This window comes from Macaca thibetana, chromosome 1 (genome assembly GCF_024542745.1).
Source record: "Macaca thibetana thibetana isolate TM-01 chromosome 1, ASM2454274v1, whole genome shotgun sequence".
NCBI classification, from domain to species: Eukaryota; Metazoa; Chordata; class Mammalia; order Primates; family Cercopithecidae; genus Macaca; species Macaca thibetana.
The window spans coordinates 66,183,048-66,210,990 of record NC_065578.1 but is presented as its reverse complement, the minus strand read 5'-3'; the positions used below and the strand labels follow the sequence as shown (position 1 = coordinate 66,210,990).

Sequence of the window (27,943 nt, the reverse complement as noted above, 5' to 3'; positions counted from 1 at the left end):
GAAAGATCACACCAGCTGCAGTATTTGTATTGTATACTGTAAGTCAGAGGTTGGCAAATTCAGATGTCTCACAGGGGCCAGGCGTGAATGCAAATGAATGCAGTTAATAAATACTATAGTGAGTGGTGGGGCTTGGGGTGCATACCTTCTCAAAGGCATTGAAATAAAACAAAAAATATGCCAGCCAGACTTAGCCCTTTGGCTACCAGCATGACTAAGTTGAACTACTACAGATCAGATTTGCGCTGTAACAGGATCACTGGGATTTCTGCATGGATGACTGTCAGGTGGGGGTCGTGGAAGGGCAGGACTGAAGGTGAGTGCATCAGATAGAGCAGGCTGTTGTTCTAGTGAGAATGATGAGGTCCTAAAGTACAGCTGTTCCTTTTTTCAGAGAAAAGAAAAGGGATGTGAGTTATTTTAGGAATTAGAATTAATAGGTGGTAAGTCTGTTTCTTTTTTTTTTAAGTAAAGTCTCTTCTTCTTTATTTTTTCCTTTTTTGCCAAAATGTGTCTTCAGGAGACCATTTTAACTTTGGGAAATTTTTTAAATTAAGCATTTTATTTCATTGTTTTCAAGAAACCACCTTAAATACTTAATTAAAACTTGAGGCCTATATTGAAAACGGGTTCCCTGATAGTTTCCAGAACATTATTTGAAACACCTATTTCCTCAACTAAGATTTAAAAATTTAATAATCCACTAGGATGCTAAATAGACTTCACCCATTATCACTTTGGATTGTTTTTTTCTTTTTGAGACGGAGTCTTCCTCTGTCACCCAGGCTGGAGTGCAGTGGTGCGATCTTGGCGCACTGCAACCTCTGCCTCCCGAGTTCAAGTGATTCTCTTGCCTCAGCCTCCCGAGGAGCTGGGGCTACAGGCTTGCACCACCATGTCTGGCTAATTTTTGTATTTTTAGTAGAGACAGGGTTTCATCACATTGGCCAGGCTGGTCTCGAACTCCTGACCTTAAAGTGATCCACCCACCTTGGCCTTCCAAAGTGCTGGGATTACAGACATGAGCCACTGTGCCTGGCCTGGATTTCTTGGTATCTTATTGTTTTCATCATCCATCAGAATTACGAGTTCAGCTTCTCTCTGGATCAAACTGGCAGTTCTCAGGATGCTGTGGCGCTAATAGTGACAAAGTAGACTTAAGATGGCCACATGACACTGACAGGGAAACTAATCATCTTCACCGGAGTCGTCAGGTGAATGGAACCTTTCCCTAAGGGCTCATGGCCCACCTGTGCTAGGGCTGAGAGTTCAGTGCTGCACATGGCCATCCCATGACCTAATGAACACCTCAGCATGCATGCTTGCAAACCTAAATGTTTTTAAAGCTGATTTTGATCTCCCAATACAAGAATGCTGAATGTCCTGCATTTTAGGTAAGCCAGTAAGTTTTGACTCAATTATTTTAACTTACAAAACATACTGGTGTACTTTCACTTAACCTCGATGCTTTCTGAGTATAAAAACAGGAACATTTTTGAGGTGACTAACTTCTGTTTCCAAGAGTTTTCCAAAAAGGTAATATTTGAAGTGTAGCAATGAAACAGAGTGCGTGCTATCCCACAGTAAAAATACATTTATTGAGCCATTTTTACATGCTGCACAGACATTTTTTTTAGCACCTTGTGTATCGACACAGTTTAATCCTCTTAAACAGTCCTTTAAAGTTATCTTAGTGTTGTTTTAGGGGTGAAACAAGCATGGGAAAGTTTTGTTGTTAGACAGTGGTATTTGTGAGACAGTCTTTGCTTAGAATATACATTTGCCTTCCTGTAAAGCCTGTCTTTTTCTCTGAGGTCATGGAGCTTCCTAGAACAAGCAGTAAAGTAAATGATGTTTGAGGGTGAAAGAAATGTCACAGTACATATTATTTTAAATCAAAATATATCTGAGTCCCCATCTTGCCACCTACCAGGAAATTCAGTCCCAGTTCTTTGCTGAGGTTACACAAGATCCAGGAGAATTTCCTGTGCCCAGAAGATACAAGAGGGACTCTTGTCTTCAGTCCATCGTGGTCACTGCTGAACTCCTTAGTGACCAACTCTAAGGTGTCCTTTGAAGGCAGATGGTACAACAAATTGCAGACTTTGCCCTGGTAATAGTTTCTACTACTGGAAATTCCAGTGCCTAGAGTTCAACCTGTTTTGTACTCCATGTAGCATTCCTCTGATGTCTTTCTGGGGAATGAAGCTCACATTTCTGCCATTCTCAGAGCCTACTAACATCTTTTTTCCAACTAGGGGAATTTCTCTTTTCTAGAGTTCAGAGTTGTGGGAAAAAGCAAGGAGAAAGATTGTTTGCAAGCAACATGTTTTCCATTCTACAACACACATCTTCCCTAAACACAAAGACCTGACTTAGAAAAAAATAGGTAAACAAAATCCAGATCATTGGAAAGAATAAGTCTTACAACTTCTCAAGGTATCTGTTTTATTTGTAAATTGGGGAAAATAACGTTGTGAAGATTGGTTGATAATTAGTGCAGTGCTTTTAACAGCAGTCACTTAACAATGGTAGATAATATTTGCAATAGACTTGTTTTATCTGCCTAATCGTCTTTCTCTGTGACCAGCCTATTTTCCTTTTGAGGGAATGCATCTTCCCCAACTGTTGTAGCCAAATACACCCAAAGGGTGCTGCCATCTTATGATGAAGACCTATGTGCCTAACCGCAATGACAAGCTGGGTAAAGGGTAGCTAATAGTATCCTACTTCCCTGGCCATCAGGACTGACTGGATAAGGGTTAAGCCCGTGGCTCTAGCCATGAATATATGTAAGCCATTAAGTGCCATGAAGGAAAAGGATACAGGGATCCGACGTTGTCAAAGAAGCTGAGTCTAAAGTCGTTGAACCTTGGACAAGTCATTTTTCCATTTTCAGCCTTGAATTTTCCCTTCTGTAAGACAAGAGGATTGAGTGAGAGATTCCAGAAGGACCATATCTGGGCTTTGGTAGCCTATTCTCACTCACCTGCTTCATTTACAGGCTTCCAGTTGCTCTGCAGAAGGCTCAGAGTGTGCAAAGTTCTGTTGTTGCTGCTGTACAGGTTAGAGTACACCTGCTAATTTGTCTTTGCCAGTTATGTAGAAAAAGTAAAGGCAGTTGGGACCAGCTGCCAAGTGAGCACCAGCGAAAATTTGAAAGCCACTACAAGTTTGCAATTCTGAAATCCACAGGGCTCTGAAAACCAAGCTGCTTCTTGTCTAATTTGGCCACAAAATCTGACCTGAAACTCATGTCAAGACATTTTATTGTGGCCATATTTCCAGCCATAGGTTTGTTTGAGAATGTGCTGTGGATGTTTTTTGAAATACCGCTAGCCACAAGGGTTTTGGATAAGGGACTGTAGACCTGTACTATTACCTACCTGGTCATTAGCCAGCACTCTCTAGGGACAAAATATTTTCCCTATAAGGTATCTCATTTATAATCTCAACAGACCTACATTGTATCATCCTTATTTTACAAATGGCCAGTTTAGAGGTTTAGCTTACCACAGATTATACAGTAATGGCCAGATGAAGAGGAGAAATCTTGAAATGTGGCTGGATTTGGATGAGCGGGTATGGAAAAAGGTGGTATGGTATTTTAAAAAGCTGTAAATATTTTTAATGGGAGGATTCTGAATAAAATAAGATTTTAGGCTATCCCTTGGTTGAAATGGAGGAACATGAGGTATAGTTGGAGATAAGGAAATGCAGGGCCAGGCACTGTGGGCTTTCAGCTCTTTGTTCTGGAATATTTAGAAGGACTAATAAACAATGTGGCATCAGATGTGCAAGCATGAGATGATTCCACTGCTTTCCCCATTAAACTTATAGGATATACCTTGTGAAGACTAGCATGGATATAAATGACAGTGGTTCAGAAACACTTCCTGTCACATAGATGATGAGTTGACTTTTTGACAAACTTTATGGAAGGAAATAAAGTGATACTGCTAGCATTCATGCCACAAAAATAGGACTCTGACTCTCTATGGAACCCAGTGGGCAGCTGGGACTCACGCTAGCAATGTGGTCATTGACAATCATGTAATTGTTTCTTCTCTTCTCCCCAGCCTCCCCCAAAATCAACCTGTTTTAGAGTGGGAGAATGTGTAGGCAATGTGGTCATTGACATCCATGTAATTGTTTCTTCTTTTCTCCCTAGCCTCCCCCAAATCAACCGGTTTTGGAGAGTGGGAGAATGTGTAGGTATAGGATTACACAAGCAATGGGAGATGCTGTTTTCCATAATTTAACCAGGCAACCCTTTGAAGAAATAAAAGTTTTCAAAAATCCCAGAGTCAGAGCTCCCCCAAAAAGCAAGTAAAATGGTACCCTCTACCAGTGATGCAGTACCTGGATGAAAACACATTTATACTACTATTCAGTGGAATGAGGGGCAGTACAAAGGGCAACTCAGGATTTATCCCCAAAGGTAGAATAGAACAATCACTGGAAAGAGTAGCCAGAGTTAGGCCCTAAGCAGAAGAGACAAATGGTTATAGGCTATGCTATAACCTATATGCTAGTATGTTCAGTGAGTAAGGGAAGAGACACTGTGCTTGGATGTGGGTGTATGATGGGGAGGAAAACAACTCGGCCCTCCCCCTCAGGAGGCTTACTGTCAGAGGGGGAAATAGTCTTGCAAAACCAAATGGCACCTGGGACAACTGCTATGAGACTTCTTTAATAAGGGGGTCTGGTCACTTTAAGTCCACCACTCAAAAACTACCATTACTTTTGGTATATGGCCTTCATTAATTTTCCTAACTATACATATACACGAAAATAGATCCCTTTGCCAAAACTGGTATCATTCTGTTCAAAGGTATCTACTACGACTCCCATCTGCTGCAATCTTGAGTTGTTTTATTTTCTAAGCTACTAGCACTAGATACAAGAATTTTGTGGCCAGGTGTGGTCACATCTGTAATCCCAACACTTTGGGAGGCTGAGGCAGGCAGATCGCTTGAACCCAGGAGTTACAGACTAGCCCGGGCAACACAGCAAGTCCCTGTCTCTACAAAAATAAAAATAAAAAAAATTAGGGCGTGGTGGCCCACACCTGTGGTCCCAGCCACTTGGGAGGGTGAGGTGGGAGGATCCCTTGAGTCAGGAAGGTTGAGGCTGCAGTGAGCAGCAGTGATCATACCACTGCACTCAAGCATGGGCAACAGAGCAAGATGCTGTCTCCGAAAAACAAAAAAAATTGCAGATGTAGTCCACATACGGTCATAGTGTGTTTTTTAAATGCAAACACTTGTCTACTAACACTAGAGGCAAATGCGCAAGACAACAGAAGAGGCCACACAGCAAAGCAGTTCACAAAGCTTATAAATCAGGCTGTTCGAAAGCTCAAAACCACCAGCCACCCAAGTAAATTTCTGTCATGTACAAATAGATGCTTAGAGGGGATTGAGTACCTTTCAAAAATAAAAAAGGATATACTTAGAATGACTGGCACCATTATCTCCTAAGCAGAACTAGTTTCTCATGTTCACTAAGCTACAACACAGCTGATGACAAGAGTAGACTAAGGGACTTGAAAAGTCCCTCTTGGGAACAAGTTCTTAACCTGAATCTAGATTTTCTGGTCAAGAATTTAAAGTGGCTCAGATCAATCTGTTCTGATGCAGTTCTCTACCTGATCTTATTTCTGGAAGAAACCACCCCCAATGCAAGGCCCATATGTTTCCTTTTTTAAAGAGTTTAAGCTCAGACATGGTGGCTCACACCTGTAATCTCAACATTTGGAGAGGCTGAGGCAGGAGGATCACTTGAGCCCAGGATTTCCAGACTGGCCTGGGCAACATAGTGAGACCTCGCCTCTACAAATAACAACATAAATTAGCTGAGCATGGTGGTGCACACCTGTAAACCCAGCCACTCAGGAGGCTGAGGTGGGAGGATTACCTGTGCCCAAGGAAGTCAAGGCTGCAGTGAGCCATGATCTTGCCACTGCACTCCAGCCTAGGCAGCAGAGACCCTGTCTCAAATAATTTTTTAGAAGTTTATATATTCATCATATTAATACAAAGTCCATTTAATTTCAGGGATCATCTAATTTTGCTAATGAGTGAAACCATTTATTTTAGAACTACCTGAACTCTACAAATATAAACTCCAGTGTGCAGAAAAACACATTTAGCCAACTCTACATTCAATCATTCCTGTTAACAACGATGAGAATACCAAAAAGTGAAATGTTCTATAACCAGGCCAATTTGCAATAGGCCTCCTCTCTTCCAAACTTCAGAAAATCAGGAGATTCTCCACCTAATAGTAGTGCTCATGGGACAGTAAATGACAAGAAAAAGGGGATAAGTCCTAAATAATCCACAGCTGTTATGGTAGAACCAGCTCTGCAGGAAATATTTTTTTTAAAAGACAGAATTTCTTAGGGAAAGTCATGCATTTCATGTTGGTTAATTCCAGCAAAGTTTGACAAAAGAAAAATCTTTAGCTAGACCTATATGGCAAAGAGGAAGGTAAATTCATTCTCTTGAGATCATGCCTATTCCTTTTTGCTGTCTCTATACTCAGCATATACTTCTACCATTAACACTTACCTGCTGCCTTCTTGAAGAATAGGGCATGCCACATCTCTGAAGCCACAAGCCAAGCATAGTACCCGGTACAAGTATAGGCCCAAATGTTTGCTGGATATTAAGAGTATATGGAAACATAATGAAAGCTTGTCATCACTGACATTTAATTGTGAAACCATCACCATCAATTTGGACAATTAGAATCCATCTCCAGTTTACGATACTCTTCACAGAATAGCCTTTAAGTGTGTTCAAATTACTTACTACTCAAGAGCAAGCAAAATGACATTTTAAGTACATTATACATTCTATAATTCTTTATACAAACTAGTATAAAGACAAACTGAAATTAAAAATAATCATATTCAGAAAAGGAAAAACACGTCCGTATAGTTGTCAAAAGATCAGCACAATACTAAGGGTACATAACGAGTTTATGGAAAACTGCTATTAGAAAAGAAAGAGGTTAATCAGATATGCAGATACATGAAAACAGTCTATAAGTGGATGGATGGATGGGTGGAAAACCCTTTAAGATTTTGCAAAGGATGAACTTGATATTAAAGGAGTTAATTTTTATGGTAAAAAGTTTTATCAGTAGAATTATGTGATACAGAAAAAGTCATTTTGAGAGAAAGTCATTTTTAGAATAAAAGGTTAAAATTTGGAAATTCGTCCTCTTCTCTGTTACATGGTTTTCCACACTGGCATTTTTCATGAATATGGATTATAGTTGGGAAAACCTTGTATCTCTGATTTGGTGTTTAGTTACACACCCCTAGGGTCATCATCACACGTGTAAATATTGCCTATGGAAATTCACCAGCCCTCCGTTATTCCAAGTGCCCACTCCTAATTGTCCATTGATAGCAAAGCAAATATTGTGACAAAACAAGTTTTATTTTGCAAAACATAATGTGATACGAACTCCACTACAAAATAAGGGAACAAATTATTTTTAAATTATATAATCCAGCAGAAGAGAAACAGTGAATGGAGGTCTAGGGACTGAAAGGATCTCTTGTGGCAAAGGGAAAGAAGACAAAAATACATCACCCAAGATGAGGTAAAGGGGACCAAGAACCACTGAAAAAGTAGTGCAATATGTCCAGGAATAAAAGAAACAGACTATATATATATATTTGCATTGTCAATAACATGCATCATTCAAACAATCTCTTAATAAAAACTTAGTGAATTAATCTAATGAAAATATTCACACAATATTATGTAGGCAAGTATGTTTAAAAAAATATTTTAATAAGCATATTCAGAATGGCAGACGGGATGGGAGAAGGGAATTATTTTACAGTGCAAAATTACTATGCATAAATTTAACATCTAATTTGAAATTTTAAATGCCTATTTAAATATTCAAATACATTTTAAAGCTCAACAAACTTGTGTTGAACTGAATTGCCGATCCTGAACTCTATTTAAAAATACATCATGAAACAGAAAATACCCATTCCAAATGAAAATGATAGTGCTTTGTTGGGGGTGGGAATGAGGTGGGGAGACTAAATCACTATTAACAGACTTCTTTTCCCAATGCAGTTTGTCAAAAGTTCAAGTTCTGAAATGTACTAAATCTTAAGCAAATTAAATTCATGATATTACTAAAAATTTTTAAATAGTGCAATGACTTATCAAGTTATAGTGGCTGCATTAAGAACAAATTATTGTGTGAAATGCCTGTATTAACACAAAATACAATTAAATACTTCCTTAGAAAAAGCTGAGCATTACGCATTATAATAGTGGAATGTCTCATTAGGTATATTTTTAAAAGATTAAGAAAAGCAACATTTCCTAAAATGTATACATGTGCCATATTTGCCAACATGCCTGAGAATTTACTTAAAACGTTTCTGTAGTAAGAGTTTGCAAGAACTTCACAATCTGCAAATAAAATGCATCTTTTTAAAAAGGTGAAAATGGCATCTCCAACACTGCAACAATTCAAAAAGCACAGCATCACTAATCTTTAAAAACATTTCTATATACCATCTTTGACAAAGAGCTAGGATACTTTGGATTCATTTAATAAAAAATGATTTAGAAAACAGATTGTGACCATCTGCTTGCTAAAGCTACTGCCATTCTGGATAAATTAAAGTTTTAAGTAAAACAAAACAAAAACAACAAAAAACTCACACTTCTCAACACTTCCACCCAAAATTCTGATTTACTTAGATATGTATGTAACAACAGTGAATGTACATTAATATGAAGTCAAGTGTTGTAAAGTGGCTTTTAACACTGTTTGGGGGAAAAAAAGTTGTTCACATTGGTGAAGGGAAGCGGTCTCAACATATGTTAACAGTAATACTTCATGGGGGTAAGGCCTAAACGATAATTTCTCAGTGCAAACCTTCACTCAATTGCATCAGACAGTTGAGCCATTAAAAACAAGACCACAAAAGCTTTATTTTAAAAAGGCATTGGCTCTTGAACTGATGGCTGAAAAGTGAACTGGAAGAAGCATTTGGAGTATGCCTGTGTGAGAAAAACAAGAATTAATAATATTTTATAAAAGTTTGGATATAGGTTGGTCTATCAGCTATATAAAACTACATTTTTTAACAAGAATTTAGCACTAAAAATAAAATGGCACTCTTACAAGGCTATGCAGACGGATAATCCTATTTGTATTCACACAGAGCAATGATTATTGTGTATCTTATTTTCACTTTGGAAAAGCATTGTCAAATCTGAAAAACTGGATTGTAACTAGAAAGTCTGAGTAGTTTTCAAACTTCACTTTCTCTTCATAAAATCAATACTGCCTGCCCACAGTTGTTCCTTGTGTGCCAATATCTAAGTATCACTTGACCCCTCCTCTGTTTATTTAATGCAGAAATGGGAAATTTTATGATGCATATAAAAATAACAGGATTCTGGTCAGCATGATATATTTAAGCACTTAAGCTGACATTAAACTTTTGTCTTGCTTCAAAAATAATTTTGAAAATTATAGCAAATGCAAAACAAACTGCAATCTAAGCATCATGCTTAATTTCAGAATTCTCAAATTACTTGCCCTTAAGTAGAAATCTGAAAAAAAAAAAAAAACAAATTTTTATAATCCTTTATGAATGCTTTTACCACCTGGATAAGAAATATGACTTAATTACTACACAAACACTTAAAAATTCATTAGAAAAACCTTAGCAAAATAAAATGAAAGCTGACAGACTCAGAATAACAATTCCTCTCATAAAAGTTTACCAACTGTACAAGTTAAGAAAATTATACAAGCTTTTGTATTAAGAAAGGACAGCTCAGTCAAGACATATGTACTGTAAAAATCTTTCAAAGGCTACAAAGAATCTGGAAAAATACAGAATGTATTTCTTCAGCCCAGATAAGAATATGGAAAGACATCATTGATGTCAACAATTTTACATATACAAACCTGACCTGGTTTATTTTTAAACTTCTATATATAAAAAAATCATGCTAGCATAATTTTCAGGATTCATAAGGGTTTCCTTAATAAAGATATTCAAATTGTTTGGTGAGAAAAAATGTCTGTTTTAAAGACAACTCAAGAGAAACTGGTATTAATTGGACTTGAGTTTTTTCCCATTCCTCCATCAAACTAAGCAAAAATTACCTTGTAGTGAAATTTTATGATTAGCATCAAATAAGGTAGATATCTTTAGTTCATTCAAATTTACCAAAATTAGTAAATTTGAATGAACTAAAGATATTCAAATGAGAAGGTAGAGATATATCTTTAGTTCATTCAAATTTACTAATTTTTAAAATACCCTTAAAAGAGTCTGACAGCTTTAAAGTAAAAAAATCTGCAAAAGGCAGAATTATGAAACTTCATTTCCTAAAGTTAAGACTCAATTCAAATTTTCAAATTGCTTCAAGGAAATCAACTTTTTAAGGTAACCCATCAACCCTGAAAATTTTAGTCACACCAGAATTTACTCCAAAGAAAGTAAAATAGGTCTAAAATTTAGTCATCTGTGTTTTCAAGTTCTTCAAATTTCCCATGTGAGATTGCTTCTTGGAAAAATTCAGAAGAACCTGGACTTTCTTTTCCATTGCTGTTTACCCTTCGCCTTTTGGCAGGTCTCTCACTTTTTTCATCAAAATCATTTTCATTTCTTGCAGTCATATGGGCAAGTTTTGGGTCAGTGGTAAGGTTATCTGTTTCATAACCATTAGTATCCATATCTGCATGAAGTGGTTTCTTATTTCCACCTGTTGGTCCATTAATGTGTAACCCTTCAACTTTTACTTCCTCTTTGTTTAATATTTCACCTGGTCCATTAGATGACACTCCTAAATTGAAAGAAATATAAATGAAACCACAATTAGAAAAAAGTTAAATTTGCAAACTATTATAAAACAGCTTATTGTAAAGTTGTTATTGTTACCAAGGAAGCAAGGTATCAAATCTATATATACATAGTCTAAATTCTTGCTCTATTATTTATTAGCTATGTGGCCTTAGGCAAATTATTTACTCTTTCTGTACCTCCATTTCATTACATATATACAATAAAGATCAAAACAGATATTCCTCACAGGGTTGTTGTGAAAATTAAATAAGTTAATAAATGTAAAGAACTAAGAACAGAATTTGGCATATGTTAAAAGCATATTAGGTATATTTGACAGCAAATAAGCACTGGATCCAGCAGTCTAAATAAGCTGAATTAATGCAAAATGCAATAAATTACTCAGATTTAACAAAAGGTTTTCAACATTCTAAACCCACGTAAAAGCAAAATGAATGCTCTTTCTCATAAAAGCTTGAGAAACTGCCATATAAAGGCAAGATGTCATGGCTTTTTTATTATTAATGTAAATCTATAGGAACTGTTTTAATCACACATGGCTGGGTGCAGTGGCTCACGCCTGTATTCCCACCACTTTGGGAGGCCAAGGCGGGTGGATCACAAGGTCAGGAGTTCGAGACCAGCCTGGCCAACAGGGTGAAAACTTGTCTCTATTAAAAGTACAAAAATTAGCCGGGTGTCGTGGCGTGCACCTGTAGGCCCAGCTACTTGGGAGGCTGAGGCAGAAGAATGGCTTGAACCCGGGAGGCAGAGGTTGCACTGAGCCGAGATTATGTCACTGCACTCCAGCCTGAGCGACAAAACGAGACTGTTTCGAAAAGAAAAAAAAGATCACCCACTATTTACCCTAAGTAGACCCTAAATAATCTGTCATAATGTTAAAAAACTAATGCTGCACTATCCAAGCATATACTTGAAAGTGCTGAATTATTTACTTAAGTAAAATACAAATTACTTAAAAATACAAAGTCTTCTATAATAGGTGAGAAAAGTAAAAGCAAAATTATTCTAATAAAAGAAAACAAAAGTTTATTTTAGAGTTGACTGTAAAATGGAATGCAAATGTTGGTGATAAGTAAAATACAGGATGCATCACTGAATTACAATTTAATTGCTTGAAAAATATTCGGCATAAAGGATGAGCCTCAAATACTGTATTTTGATTAAAGAAAATATTCTATTTTGAACAACTCAAAAATGCACTCAAATCATGAATGCACATGGGGATTATGCATCATAATATACTGAGGAGAACAATTCTGTAGGAACAAGTCCAAAGAGCCAGCTGAGACTGTGATTAGGTCAAAAATAACTGTAAGATTTCAAAGTACTAATTAAAGCCCCATATAAAAAAGTAATAAAATATTGGGATGAAAAGTTCCTTCCTTTCTTTAAAAAAGCTGGCGGTCTTGACTGTACATAATGTGAGTGGTTTTTGAGCTACAAGTAATTTGTAAGTAACTTATGAACACTTTCCTAGCCTAACAGCATGTTCTCATCAAACAGATTTTTAAAAAGGAAAAGAAAATGATTTATTTGGTGTTAATATGTTAAGAACAAACAGGAAAAGCAGTAGTAGTGCCAAGTGTCTGCCTCCCTAAGCCTATACCGTTAGTCCCAAGGTCAGAGTCTCAGCATCTTACTCTGCTTCAGAATGGATGTGACAGACATTAGATATTAAGTCAATAAACCTTGGAACAGGACATAGTTACTGGGCCCTAAGTTCTGTTTGTATGGTTTATTCTTAGAAGTAGTGAGGGAACAGAGAGGGGTTATGAAATGAACTAAGCATATACACTCCAGCAGTACCAATGTGAGACCAAAGGTCAGAAGAGGATCAAGGCTTTCACAGTGTTTCTCTTCCAGTTTCGGTCAGGAAGAAGTCAGCTCTTCACTGGTACTCTCCTATCACTAGTTTCCTCAGAGGAGCTGGGGGTGCAGCTTATTACTTTCTTCTTGGAACTCTTTTATTTAACAAGACCATTTAATCAAAGAAGAAATCAAAATAATTCTCTGGCTCTTACTATTGATCAGCACAGTGATCTCTGGTCCACTGTATATTTTAAACAGAAACACTATCTGAACCTCAAACAATTGGTATGCCTTTTTCTCTTTTTCTTGGAGAGAAAAACAAATATTTCTGTAGAATATTAATGTACAGGTTGATACTGACTTTATCTTTTCTCATTCTTCAAGGTTATTATGCTATCAAAGAGAACTTAAATATTCAAAACAGTGCACTTGTTACCTTACATCAAGGTATTTCATAATTATCTGCAGATCTCATGTGAAACTGCAGGGTTTTGACCTAAGAGTTAACATAAATACTTGTATCTAGCCATCAACCCAACTATATAGACAGGAAAAGAGATGCTACTGAAAAAGAACACATTTCTTAGAAGAAATAGTCACTGTTGGTAGTATGCTTTATTAAAATCACTTTTTAGTGATGTCCAATCACTTTGTATTGTTAGTATATATGTATGCTGATGTTATGTATGTTTCATGTGTTATCATTTTTTACTTTCTGCTCTGGAAGTTTAATAGAAACCCAAACTGAATTTCCCAAGTCACTGAAAGAAAGTGTCTCTTATTACGAAGAAAGAGAAATGTTTCTCTGGTTGCTTACCATTTTGATTAGTAGTGCTTACAGTGCCATCTTCTTTCTCAGACTGGCTGTTACTACTATTTGATGCAGTTGGGGGAGGGGATGGTGCTCGACTAGATGCAGCGCTTTCACTTTCATCTAGAAGACGATCCATGTAATCCCTTAAAATTAATAAAACAGTTTTATATTAAAAAGCTGAAAATTAAAAATTAGTTGAGGTTAAATTTAGAATGCTTTATTAACAAATATATCCTAATATTCACTTAACATTCATTCCAGTGCTTTATCTATCACACGAGGATCTGAATATTTAAATGATAAGCTCCTTTTGGTTATAGGAAAAATGCATAAAGGCTTTAAAGTAATAAATTTGAGAGACCCATAGGAAATTTTAAAGCTTGTAAAGTTGTAGGCAAGTGCTCAGAGTGGCCCAACTAGAAGTAGAAGATCTCTTAACTGAAGTGATAGGGGTGATGTCTAGCAAAAGTACAAAAGAATTTCTGTACAAATACAGACTGAATTTTAAAGCTCCTAAAAGCAATACCTAAAAGACAAATTTGAGCCTTTTAAAAGGACTGATTACCTCCTAAAACCTTCCTGGATATTTTTGGTATTATATTTCTGCCAGATCTGAGCTGTAAGATGCTAACTAAATTCCTGGGATTATCTGGTGGTTTTACCCTGTCACTTTCTCATTGTATGTGAGCTCACTTCTTCTCTAAGTCATTCCTGAACTACGTAACTGTGGTTAAGTGACACAGGTGAGAAGATCTGGGATAGAGCCTTTTCTCTCTCACGTTTAGTGTATTAGCTATAAAATGTAGATAAATCATACCTTTCCTATCTAACTCACATGGTGATTGTATTATATATGTACATAAAAATGTTTCATAATCCAAAAAGTGCTACTAAACCACTAGAATAAAAGTCAGCAAACTATAATATTTATTCTCTACCTCTTACAGAAAAAGTTTGCTGATACTAGATACTGCACTAGAATTCCCCAAGGACAGGCATTTTTAGTCTATTTTGTTTATACCTGCACCACTGGTACCTAAGGTGTGCAAGGCACAGAACAGAAAGATCAATAAAATTTTAATTGTGTTACTTATCTTAAAATTCCTTCAGCGTAAGCATGATAGAAATATTAAGACAAATCTCTTAGAATTTTGTGAGCAGGGTAAATAAAAAGCAAACAGTGGAAGCTCTGAGGAATTTCCTGAAAGTGTGTGTTAATAGTCTATAATATGCTATTAATTATATTTATCTCAACCTATATGGTCATCACTGTCTCCTAGGTTATAGGGATTTAACAAATATAGGGATGTGATACCTGACTTCAAGAAACTTCTAATAGTCTGAGGTATAAAACCAATACATACTTACAATTTACATTCTATGCCTTATTTTCCTCATCTATAAATGAAGGGAATTCAATTAGATGGTCTTGAAGACATATAAATCTATATAGAATTAAATTATATGGTCTTGAAGACTTCCTGAGCTTTATGCTATTCATCATAATTATAGAAAAATTACATAAACAAATTTGAAGCACACAGACATAAGTGTGATGAGTCCCAAAAGGACTTCAGGTGCTAAGGCTAACAGAAGATGCATGATGAGGAATTGCTGGAAATAAATATGTTATGGTGGGAATGGATAAGATGAAGGAAGTTAAAAGCCAAAGCAAGGCCTGGCATGGTGGCTCACACCTGTCATCCCAGCACTTTGGGAGGCCGAGGTGGGCGGATCACCTGAGGTTGGGAGTTTGAGACCAGCCTGACCAACATGGAGAAACCCCGTCTCTACTAAAAATACAAAATTAGCCGGGTATGGTGGCACACGCCCGTCATCCCAGCTACTCGGGAGGCAGAGGCAGTAGAATCGCTTCAACCCGGGAGGTGGAGGTTGCAGTGAGCCGAGATCATGCCACTGCAGTCCAGTAGCCTGGGCAACAGGGTGAGACTCTATCTTAAAAAAAAAAAAAAGCCAAAGCAAAGGAAACAAGAGTTGATATCAAAATTATTTTTAATTTCTGGATATAGTCCATAATTCTGTGGAAGGATAGTAATTATTATCAATATTTCCTAAAGATTAACAGCATCCAGAATGTTCAGGAAAGGGCAGAATCAGACAAACCATCCAGAAAGCTGGAGCAGCATTCGGGTAACCAAAGTTACGCTGAGTTAATTTTTAGTTTGTGGAAAAATTTGGAAAGCTGAATATTTTACAATGAAATCTCCAATAGGGCTCCCAATTCTTCCAGTAAATAGGGACAATGTGTAGCAGAATCTTTCAAAGGCTGTTTGTAGGCAGAAAAGGGGAAGATGTGTTTCATTCTGGTGAACAAATGGAAGGTCAACAATTTAATGAAAAAATGAACAAATGACTTTCAGGATAATGTGCTCTGAATTATGGATTTTGACCTAAAAAGGAGGATGAGATAATTCACTCTAATTTCTCTCTGAACACATCAGCTTAATGTTTTATGAAGTCACTTAAAGTGCAGCTATTAACAGGCAGAGATGGTTCTGGAAGCAAATCAGAAAAATTTATCCCCATCTGGAAAGAAATGTACTATTTGGTCACTGCTTCTTATAGAAGACATAACACAGCTAAAAGGGAAGAGTCTCAGCACAAAAGTATGATTCTTTCAGTTAAATAAACTTTATTAAAAAAAACCCAGTGGGGCTACAACTGAAGCCTACAAAACCATGGTATTCCTGCCTGAGGGAAAAAACACATTAGTTCACTTCATACCATTATACCAGGTGACCACTATTAAGATATTGTTTACTTTTAACTGTGGCCACTCTACCTACAGAATATTTAACCTTAAAAGTCATCAAAGTTACAGATAAAAGTATCTTCAAAAAGTTTTCAGAAGCTACAGGGAGATCATTAGAGAAATTAGAACATTTGGTGGCACATCCCTACCTAACCTGTTGAGCTTGATATCACAGAGGACAAACTAAGCCAGCCCACACTTTGGTGATGCTTTCTGAAAGAGAAAACTGGATGAACCATGGGTCTGACCCGGCATGGCCGTTCTTATGTGGTTACTGCTGATGATTACAGACTGACTGTAGCTCATGTGTGAACATTATTTCTGAAATGGTTGAAAAAAATGAAAGATGTTACTATTGCTTTTCCCTATATAACAGCTTGAAAACCATGACTATTTTAAGATATATCTGCAGACCAGATAGCTAGCTATATCTAATTCTACATTATTATGCTTGAATACTACTAATAAAAAAAATTAACTATAAATTTAATATAAAGCAATGAGATAAAATTTGGAATACTGCTATTTATGAAATTCCACCTTAGCAATCACCAGCTTTGAATAATGGGGGATGATGTACACAGTCCATTGTCCTGTGATTTCCAAGGGTGAATCATACCCATTTATTCCCTTTCAGATTATTTTACTGTGGGCTTTAGAGCATTTGACCTTCTAAGGAAGTGACCAGCAGAGATACCTACAAATGAACTTGACAAAGAAACAGTGCAATCTAGGACTCTGAAGAGCAAGATCAAATAAGCATACAAGCACATCTTTCTTTTCTTTTTTTTTTTGGAGACGGAGTTTCGCTCTGTTGCCCAGGCTGGAGTACAGTGGTGTGATCTCGGCTCACTGCAACCTCCGTCTCCTGGGTTCAAGCAATTCTTCTGCCTCAGTCTCCCGAGTAGCTCAGACTACAGGCGTGCACCACCACGTCCGGCTAATTTTTGTATTTTTAGTAGAGACGGGGTTTCACCATGTTTGTCAAGCTAGTGTCGAACTCATGACCTTGTGATCCACCCGCCTTGGCCTCCCAAAGTGCTGGAATTACCACAGTGAGCCATTGCACCCAGCCCAAGCACATCTTTTAAAGGTAATTATTTGGTCAGCTTTAAGAACATCTTTACTGGAGAACCTTGACTAAGTCACAGCTTTGCATTACTTTTTAATTCTGTAAACATTAGGGAATAATTAAGAATAGTATGTAAAGTTAATTCCACCATAACAATCACCATTTTAAAGCAATTCATGAGAGAGAAGGGGTTCAATACTCTTTCTATTTAAGTAACAAATTGCCAGTGGTAGTGGAATGTTTCACTCCAAAGCTAGACTGAATGAGGTGGAAGACAATAAATTCTCTTAACATGGGAATAAATTAGGCATATCAGACATTTTACATAAAGAATGGATGTAACAACCCATATCTGTCACTGGGACTAAGCTAGAGTTGCATTACTAATTCTCAAATATTACTTTTTAGAGGAAAGATTCAGGAAAGCTAGGAAAAGGAAAGTCACCATATACATATTTTTTTTCCTCTATAAAAAACTGTATGCCAGGTGCAGTGGCTCACGCCTGTAATCTCAGCACTTTAGGAGGCCGAGACAGGTGCATCATTTGAGGTCAGGACTTCAAGACAGCCTGGTCCACACAGTGAAACCCTGTCTCTAATAAAAATTCAAAAATTTGCCAGGCATCATGGCGGGCACCTGTAATCCCAGCTACTCGGGAGGCTGAGGCAGGAGAACCACCTGAAGCCAGCAGACGGAGGCTGCAGGGAGCCGAGATTGCACCATTGCATTCCAACCTGGGCAACAGATCAAGACTATGTCTCAAAAAAAAAAAAAAAAGATTAAATCTGTATGTGCTTATACTGAATGGAACTGAATTTAAGAAAAACATGGTTTCACAGCTGTTCTGATCCATTTCTTCTCAACGGTGTATTAAAAACATACATTCTAAACCTTGCTTTAATGATATGCTTGTCTCATAATATGAACTGTAGTTTACAATATTTCATAAGACACTGAAAAGTCTAAATGCCTTATTTATGAAGATATAATAGATGGTAAAGTTTAATGTATATTATAAAAGCAAGATTGTATCATTTCTCGGCCTTCTGGTTAAGATCAAGTATATAAAAGCAAGATTATCAAAATCATAACTCAAGAAAAATCTAGAAAAGCTTAGCAAAAATGTATACATAGCTCTTAAGGAAAAAATTAACTCACGTTACACCAGGATGAAGATTATATTTCTTTTTTCCAAATCGTGTTTGCTGAGCAAAGAAATCATAACGTTCAGATTTTTTCCACATGTAATAGAATGCTACACATTCACCAACTGACCTTGTTCGGACCTATAAGAAACAATTGCTTGTTTTTAAGAATCTCCTTTTTAACAAAGTTACCTCATGATAAACATCTGAAGTTCGAAAATCAATTTGGCTAGTCCTTAACTGATATATAATTCTATATATAAAATACAACACTGTAGCATCTATGTTGAAAGCTATTCTTTCTAAACGTCTATTAAGAGAAATAATATACTGGCAACAGGTCTTCAGATATATAGCACTGTGCTTTTTAAAAGGCTACCATCATCCTAATTTACTAGAAAAATATACTCCTGTATTAAAAATGCGTGGAAGTTGGCCAGGCGTGGTGGCTCACGCCTGTAATCCCGGCACTTTGGGAGGCTGAGGGGGGTGGATCACGAGGTCAGGAGTTTAAGACCAGCCTGGCCAAGACGGTGAAACCCTGACTCTACTAAAAATACAAAAATTAGCCCGGCATGGTGGCAGGTGCCTGTAATCCCAGGTACTCGGGAGGCTGAGGCAGGAGAATCACTTGAACCCCGGGGGGCTGGGGGTGGGGACAGAGGTTGCATTAAGCTGAGATCACGGCACTGTACTCTCACCTGAGTGACAGAATGAGACTCCGTCTCAAAAAAAAAAAAAAAAAAAAAAGCCTAGAAGTGACATTCAGGTTAAAATAAATGTTATAAACAGTTTGCTAATACTTTTACTCACAGAGTACGAGTACCTAGAGAGTGTATCTTTAAATTCCCTTTTGATAGATTCTCTTACTAGTCCCAACAGCAATCCAGACTCAGTTAATTTACTCTCTAGAAAGTCTGGGAAGATGCCACAGTGAGTTAAAAGTATAATAACGCTAATGCTTTGCTTACTAAGTTAACTCTTGTGGCTTACTTTGCTGTACCTATTTGTGCAACTGAATGGTTCCCCTCACATAATGTTAAATGCCTGTGGAATTAAATGATGCTGACAGAATCCCTTTTTGCTACTTAGCCACCAGGAGAGCTGGCGGTAGGGGTGATGTACATACATAAAATGCTGAGAATTTAGGGCTGATGTATATAAATAAAATACTGATAACTTTTTTCCTTTTTTTTCTTTTTTTTTTTGGAGACAAGAGTCATGCTCTGTTGCCCAGGCTGGAGTGCAGTGGCGCCAAACCAGTAACTGCAGCCTTGTCCTCCCAGGCTCAAGCAAAACCTCCTGCCTCAGCCCCTCAATAACTGGGACCACAGGTGCAAGGCACCACACTCTGGTAATTTTTCTATTTTTTGTAGAGATGGGGTTTTGCCATGTTGCCTAGGCTGTTCTTGAACTCCTGGGTTCAAGCAATCTGCCTGCCTCAACCTCCCCAAGTACTGAAATAACAGGTATGAGCCACTGCACCAGCAATACTAACAATTTAAAAGGAAATCCTGTGTGTGTATGTGTTTTGGATGCAACATACTTCTTCATCCCATAAATTTCTACTCTTGAAGTAAATATTCTATAGCACTGATTGCACCTGCAGGACAAGTGTTGATGATACCCTCCATTACCCAACATATATTTTGCTTTCTTCCTGTTTGCACTTTACAGCTCTGATCCATATTGCTCTGAGATTGACAGCAATCAGGACTTTTAAAAAAAACCATCCTCTCAAGCTCTTTTTTTGTCTCCTCTAGGATCTTATTTCTAGATAGATTCAAGCTAAGTCAATTGTACTTTACTGAAAGCAAAAAGATAAAGTCATTTTGGGGCATGCAAAGTTAAGATTACGAAAAATCTTCAACAAAAGCCCTCATAATAGAACTTATGATTAAGATCTGAACTTTAATTCCAGATATAAAAACAAACCTGATATTTTCACTAGAGTACTCTTTTCCCTTTTAAAGAATTACTGTCCTCTTTTTGTTCACGAATTTAGTATATTATGTAGAGGTTGGCTGACTTCTACCTTGTAACATTTAAATGCCACTGTCCCAAACATTTATAAGAAATCAAGGTTATACTTTTAATACTTATGTTATTTGGCTCTAAGTTTCAAGTCACCTAGTAATTTCTTAGCTCCTTTAAAAAAATCATATTGGTCAGGGTTGTTGCTGCTGCTTGTTACATCAGCTATCATTCCAGGAGTACCTTCCTTAGGTAATTCAGCATGGTTTGGTTTAGAATGTTTTAATTCAAGCAGAAGTGCTAAACAACAACAACAACAACAACAACTACAACAAACCTCATCCAAAAATGTTGTCCCTTTCAATCATGAAACAATGAACTTTTTTCTTTTTTAATCAAAAACATACATGGCCAGTCACATAATGCACCCTTTTCTTGAATGTTAACTATATTTGAGGTTATCAGATGATATGAACACAACATTAAGGGTATACAATTTTGAAACTACATTGTCTTCTAAGTTATCCTAAACGCTAAAACTAAAAATTTATCTATCAGTGTTATCTGAGGTAAACTGCCAACATTCAACAAAATAATTAAGAAAGAACTAGTTGGGAGTGGGGCTCTTCACTGCCCAGTTCCTGCTTTTTTTTTTTTTTTTTTTTTTAAAAACAGAACAACAATAAACTAGTTAATGCATGACAAAATTTAAGAAATGAACCCACAGGGTTTGTAAATAACTTTTATTAATAACAAAAAATATTAAATATGTGTCAAAAAAATCAACTGGATACAATCCAATCACACCCAGATGTATAAAAAGACAGATGTGGTAGAAGACTATTCAGAGCCTCAGATACAAGCCCAGGTACTTTCAACAAGGTCGTGGACAAGCTACGACACAAAACTTAGAAGCTATCTTTAAGGAATTACATAAACCAATACCCTTGTCATTTCTACTAACTAAAAATAATGTGATAATCATAAGCCTAGGAATTTCCTACATTTAATCCCCAAGACTTTAATTCTGCCTGTCCTAATCTGTTGTCCTAATGTGTTACTCATGGAAACAACACATTTTTCTATTCCATATAATTATATAGTTACTATTAAAAATCATACCTAATTTCAGTTATAAGAATTAAGCCCTAAAACAAATTTGTAAGTAATTATAAAGTTATTTGGAGTATAAATTACATGACTGATATTATCAACATGAAATGATAAATGATTATGTTAAATAAAATCCTCAAATTATAACTATAAGAATATAAAGCTGATTTATTGACACAGAAGCTTCTACAAAATTAAATTAAATGTTGACTAAAACTAAGTTAAATATTAAGTATTTGATTTTAGACCACTTGGGATTTAAGCAAATGTAATAAATATTTTAATTGCAAATAATGTCATGTTGAAAGTGCCTTAAAGTTTCCAAATTATTTCAAAGGCCCTCCATAAAATATTTAGTCACAGACTGTGGACAACAGCTATAAAGAATTGCATTGCACATACACACCCCAACTAGAAGATGATTAACATGCTTGTAAATGAGTGCAATTCTTAAACACCTGCAATATGATGCACTGAAAACAGTCACCAACAGGTAATTATAGGTTAGGAAGTATAGGCAGCTTTACTGTAATTACTCACTAAATACCAAAATATTGTCATATTAATGATGAAACCTTTAACACTAGACAACATAGCAAATTAAGACACATGACCATTTGAGTTGTTCAACTAAATTTCTTTTTGCAAAAAAAGAGATTATCATTACTTACTTTATTAGCCTGAATCAAATGAAAATCCTTTCCATAGGCCTTCAGACCTTGTTCAAAATTTCTACACTCTTCCTCTGTCCAAACAGATAATTCCTCTGACAAGATGGGAGGAACAAACTGTTAAGCAATATTTCCCCAAATATTGCATAAAACAAAACTACAAATGAAAACTTAACTTTCTGGTAAAAATGAGGGAAACATTTTACTCCTGAGCTCTATTACTAATTGTTGCAAAAGATAAAGTGACAACAATTCCTTATTTAATAAGATTTTGAATGATTTGGTCCCTACCTCTCAAGCTTCAACTTGGGCCACTGTCTTCTTAAAGCTTCATGATCAAACTATCTTAGTCACCTTTCAATTCTTTAAAATTGCCACGTTCTCTCTTACTTCAGACTTTGTGCATGGTGTCTCTCCTTTGCCTGTAATTATTTCTTGCCTCCACCTCATCCCCTTTCACTGAGATAATTCTTTCCCATCCCAACACAAATATCACTTCATTCTGAATGCTTTCCCTAAAAGCACTACCCTCTCCCCCAACTAGGTTAAGTCCCATTACTACAGGTTTCAATAGCACCCTCTAATTTTCCTTGAAGAATTCATCAGCTGTTTTCCAGTTTCCCTACCTAAGCTCTAAGCACCACAAGGGGAAGGGACTTTGCTTATAGTTACATCCTCAGAACTCAGAAGGCACTCAAATTTTTGTTAAATAAATATCTCTCATTTGTTACTTAAATATATATAAGTAGTAATCTTAGTGAAGGGGGGTAGGAGCCAGATATAGTATAAAAAAGAAAAATCCAAATTTTAGTCACGGCTTCATTACTGATGAATTATGTTTGCTTTAGCCAAGTTACTTCAGTTCAGAGATCTCAGGCTCATCAACTTTTACCTTTAAGTAAAGGTATTATCTGTCATACTACCTAGTTCACAGGGCAATTATCAAGATCAAATAAGAATATATTTATAAATATGCCTTGAATGCATAAGACAGTATAAATTTTTACATTTTTACTTACGTGATCGTATTTTCCCACAAAGAAGGAAGGAACAGTCTTATACCCCCATAACGACTTGTATAATACTTGGTATTTTGTAAATATTTATCAAACTCAGAAAAATCAGTATTATTAAGTTTAGGCTATTATACCTAGGTAAACTGAAAAGCTTACTTTTAAAATTTCTGCCAAATCATGGAAATAAATAAAAATTATACTTACCTCTAGCTGCTTTTACATTAAATCTTAATCTTCTCAATGCTTCTTCTGTATCAAAATTGCATTTAACCAATTCATATAAAGCCTAGAAAAATAAAAGGCTTGAATATGTGACAAGGACTATAAACAGTTCAATGCTACAAGAGTAAAGGTTTTTCAAAAATCCAGTGTTCTCATTCTTTTTGAGGGCAAATAACTTTAGTGACTAGAACTTCAAAGAAAAACAAATATGAATTCGATCCTGATAAATTAACTACCTTTAAATATGTACAAAGTAGGATATGTAAAAACTTGGTGGCCATAGTATCCAAGGAACTAAAAGGAATTCATTTTATATCAATGAAAATCCCTTCTTTGTGGCTTCTTGAGATTCCTATAATTTTAAACAAATCAGAAAAGAAAAACAATGATTAAAAAGGTAAAAAAGATAGGTTCATGGCAGGCTCTGGTCTTACCATGTACATAACATTATCCGAGGTGAGAATTCCAACTTGATATCCACAGATTCTTAGGGATAGCCAAAGGAATTTTAAAAAGCCTAATGAAAAGTATATACAGGCAAAATAAAACATCAGGTTTTTGTTTCGGTTTTGAGCTTCACACCAATGAAGTCAGTGTGGTAACAAGGGGTATCTTACAGGGATTATAACCTCAGATTCCCTGTTGATAATGTTATAAAAAATAGGGTGGACAGAATAACAACAATGCAAGTGACAGCATTTACATGTATAAATGTGTATGGCAAAGTTCTAATAGTTGTTTCTTATTCACATACCTGTTCGTTGTCTTTTATGTGAGATCCTTCAGGAATTGCTTCTACACCCTTCTCATCACCTGTTCTTCTAGACGCATCTTTAAGAAATATAATCACTTTATCTTCTGGTAAGTACTCAGGGTCCCATAGGAGCTGATCATCATTTTCATATACTAAATTAGTAAAAGACAGTGTTAAAAAAATTTCTAAAAACTGACAGAGTCTGTGTTAAAACATATTACTAAATAAACAACTCAGAGCCAAATGTTGAGAACTGAAGTATAGTGTGGTTCTACTGCTTGTCTGACTTCTTTCTTGGGCAACAACTATAGTTTAAGTGAATTAAACAATTTAAACAAAGAGGAGGTACCACTTTATGCCCCCTGCAGATCCAGTCTGACTTTATCTTGAGTTTACCAAATTCCAAGCTCTCTTGGTTTGAATACCATCTCTACCACTTACTATGTGTATGATGACCTTGGGCAAATTACTTCCCTTCTGTCTCATCTGTGAAAGGAGGTGACAGTAACTCTATCACATAGTTTTAAGGATTTAAAGCACTTTACAATCATTCTGGCACATATTAAAATCCTATAATTGTAACTGTAACTACTGTTTTTGAAAAAATGTCTAGAAGAATGCTCACCAAATGTTAACACTGCTTAATTCCTGGTGGTGGGATTTGAGGTAAATTTTACTTTATATTTTCTGTAATGCTTGAGTGTATAATGTGTATAAATCACTTTCACAAAAACAAAAGTCATTACTTTTTTAAAGGTATTTAAGTTTCATCATAATTTCCATTATAAGATTAAAGCCTAAATCTAATTAAAACTCAAAAAGTAAGGAAAGGAGGATGACCTAAGACAAATCCTGTGGAATTCTAAATGATAAGAAGAAAACATGGATAAAATTCGAAAGTCACAAATAGAAGAAATACCAAGAATGTAACCTCACAGACGCTACGGGAAGAGAGTGTTTCAAAGAAAAGCTTCAAAGACTGGTTAAATTCTGTTGAGTGATGAGGATGAAAACTGAAAAGGTTATGCCAGCTTTACTAACAAGGAGGTGAATGCTGTGAGAACTTTCTGTAGAGAGACAGAAGCCACACTGGATAAGACTGAAAATGGAAAGTGAAGAAATAAGACTGTTGAAAAGTTTAGTTATGATAGAGATAGGGGAGTAGCTAGAGAGTAGAGTTGAAAAAAGTTTTTATGTTTTTTTGGTTTGTTTTCAAAGATGAGGCAAACGTGTAAATGCCAAAGGAAGGAGCCAGACTGAGAAACATTTTGACTTTAAGAGACCAAGAATAACAGTGTCAAAGTTTCTTTTATTATGAAAAGAAATTAACAGCTAATTAAGCATATCCTATGTACCAGGCAATGAATTTTTTTTTTTAGATGAAGTCTCGCTCTGTTGCCCAGGCTGGAGAGCAGTGGTTCGATCTCGGCTCACTGCAACCTCCGCCTCCCAGAGTAGCTGGGACTACAGGCATGTGCCACCACACCCGGCTATTTTTTGATTTTTTAGTAGAGACAGAGTTTCACGTTAGCCAGGATGGTTCTTGATCTCCTGACCCCATGATCTGGTTCTCGATCCGACCCTGTCACCTGCTCACCTCAGCCTCCCAAAGTGCTGGGATTACTACAGGTGTGAGCCACCGCGCCCAGCCGTATTATTTTCACACAAATTATCATGTCTCCTCACCCACACACACTTCAAAACCTTCTTCTATCTTTCCTTGTTTCCCAAAACACTTTTGTTTAAAGTACAGCTCAAAGGAAAATATTTAGAAAATTTTCCTTAATAAACATCATTCCTTTTCTAATCTGCTGGTACAATCCTAGTTATACCCTAAATTATAAATACAATAAAACTACCATGATAAAATGAATCTGGATATACTGCTATTGATTTCTATTCTCTGCTCAGCCTCTGTTCTCTGCAGACTAAATTATATTCTTATATAATTTATATTCTTATATAATTTATATTCTTATATAATATACTTATATTCTTGGGATCTTTAGGGTAGACAAGGCCATACAAGGAAACCCTAACTCGGAAATAATTCAGCCACCTATTCACTTAGGCACCAAATGTTTACTAAGTGCCTATGGGGCAAGGATCGACCTACTTACTAGTAAGGCTACAAAGATGAGCAAACAAAAGGTTAAAATACACTGTTGTTAGTATAAATGATAACTTACATGAATTTAGGAAAAAGTTAAGTGTAGCTTAGGAGATTTTGTAACTAAAACAGACAAAAGTCCAAAGGAGCATGCCTGGAATGTTATTATAACTAACAAATCATGTTTATTTAACTGTCTGAATTAGGAGTGCTAACCAATGAAGAATATATAATCTGCATGGAGAATAATAAAAAAAAGTCAGATGGCAGAGAGAAAAAATTTGTGTCTCTCCAAGATACTAGGTAAGGAGGTTTCCATGTATCAATGAAAAGGAGAATTCTGATCCATTCGTTAAGTAATCCCTACAATAAAGATATCAGGATATCTTAGTTTTGTGGCACTTAAAAAAAAAAAAAGTCTGTGCTCACGAAACTCATGAGAAACATCTTGTGAAATGTTTTCCACAAGAATGCACTCATCAGCACTGTCCCTTTGACAAGTTTTATTTCTAACAGCATAGTTTACCTAATAGTGTCACGAATTTGGTTTGTAGTATAGGGTATCCTAAGTGGAGACAAATTCCGGGTATCTTGACAAAAGTTTGAGTTTGAGGAGTGCCCCTTTACCACAGCAATCCCTCCAAAGCAATCTCATTCTGCTAAGTTTAGTCTATCCTCCTTACACAAACTAATATACTTAAATTCTCAAAAAGAGAAAGCTTCATAAATCACTCATTCCTGAAAAAAATTACATATGTATACTTTCTAAAATCATGTTAAAATGGAAAATATTAAGTTAGAATTTAAACCATGAAAAAAATCAGAACAATTAGACAAGAGAAAGATATAAAGGCAATCCAAATTAAAAAGGAAGAAGTCAAATTATCCCTGTTTACTGATGATAAGATCTTATATTTGGAAAAACCTAAACACTCCACAAAAAAACTATTAGAACTGACAAATTCAGTAAAGCTGCAGGATACAAAAATCAACATATAAAAATCAGTAATATTTCTATATGTCACCAAGTCAACATTCTGAAAAGGGAATCAAAAGACTAATCCCATTTTAAACAGCCACAAATAAAATCAAATACCTAGAAATTAACCAAACAAGCGAAAGATCTCTATAATGACAACTATAAAATATTGACAAAAGAAATTAAAGAGGACACACACACACACACAAAAAGGAATGATATTCCACGTTCATGGATTCAAAGAATCAGTGTTGTTAAAATGTCCATACTACCAAAAGCAATCTACAGATTCAATGCAATCCTTATCAAAATACCAATGACATTCTTCACAGAAGCAGAAAAAAAGTTCCTAAAATTTATATGGAACCATAAAAGGCCCAGAATAGCCAAAGCTATCCTAAGCAGAAAGAATAAAACTGGAGGAATCACATTACCTGACTTCAAATGATACTACAGAGCTACAGTAACTAAAACGGCATGTACTGGCATAAAAATAAGACATACAGAACAGAACACAGGACCCAGAAACAAATCATATACCTACAGTGAACTCGTTTTTGACAAAGATGCCAAGAATGTACACTGGGAAAAGACAGTCTCTTCAATAAATG

The 27,943-nt window shown here is 36.1% G+C and overlaps 1 protein-coding gene across 6 annotated transcripts in view; it reads right to left on the bottom strand.

Annotated features, from left to right (window-relative positions):
• Positions 1 to 7,433: 7,433 nt before the first annotated feature.
• The window catches only part of MIER1 (MIER1 transcriptional regulator), a 63,662-nt gene continuing 43,152 nt past the window's right edge, over positions 7,434 to 27,943 (bottom strand). For all 6 annotated transcript variants that reach the window (XM_050762359.1, XM_050762671.1, XM_050762311.1 and 3 more), the window contains 6 exons: positions 24,244 to 24,395; positions 23,472 to 23,553; positions 22,252 to 22,346; positions 18,507 to 18,634; positions 13,506 to 13,645; positions 7,434 to 10,856 (listed from right to left, as the gene is read on the bottom strand). In XM_050762359.1, the coding sequence (XP_050618316.1) occupies positions 10,528 to 10,856; positions 13,506 to 13,645; positions 18,507 to 18,634; positions 22,252 to 22,346; positions 23,472 to 23,553; positions 24,244 to 24,395 (926 nt within the window). In that variant the 3' untranslated portion in view covers positions 7,434 to 10,527. The remainder of the gene's footprint in view (positions 10,857 to 13,505; positions 13,646 to 18,506; positions 18,635 to 22,251; positions 22,347 to 23,471; positions 23,554 to 24,243; positions 24,396 to 27,943) is intronic.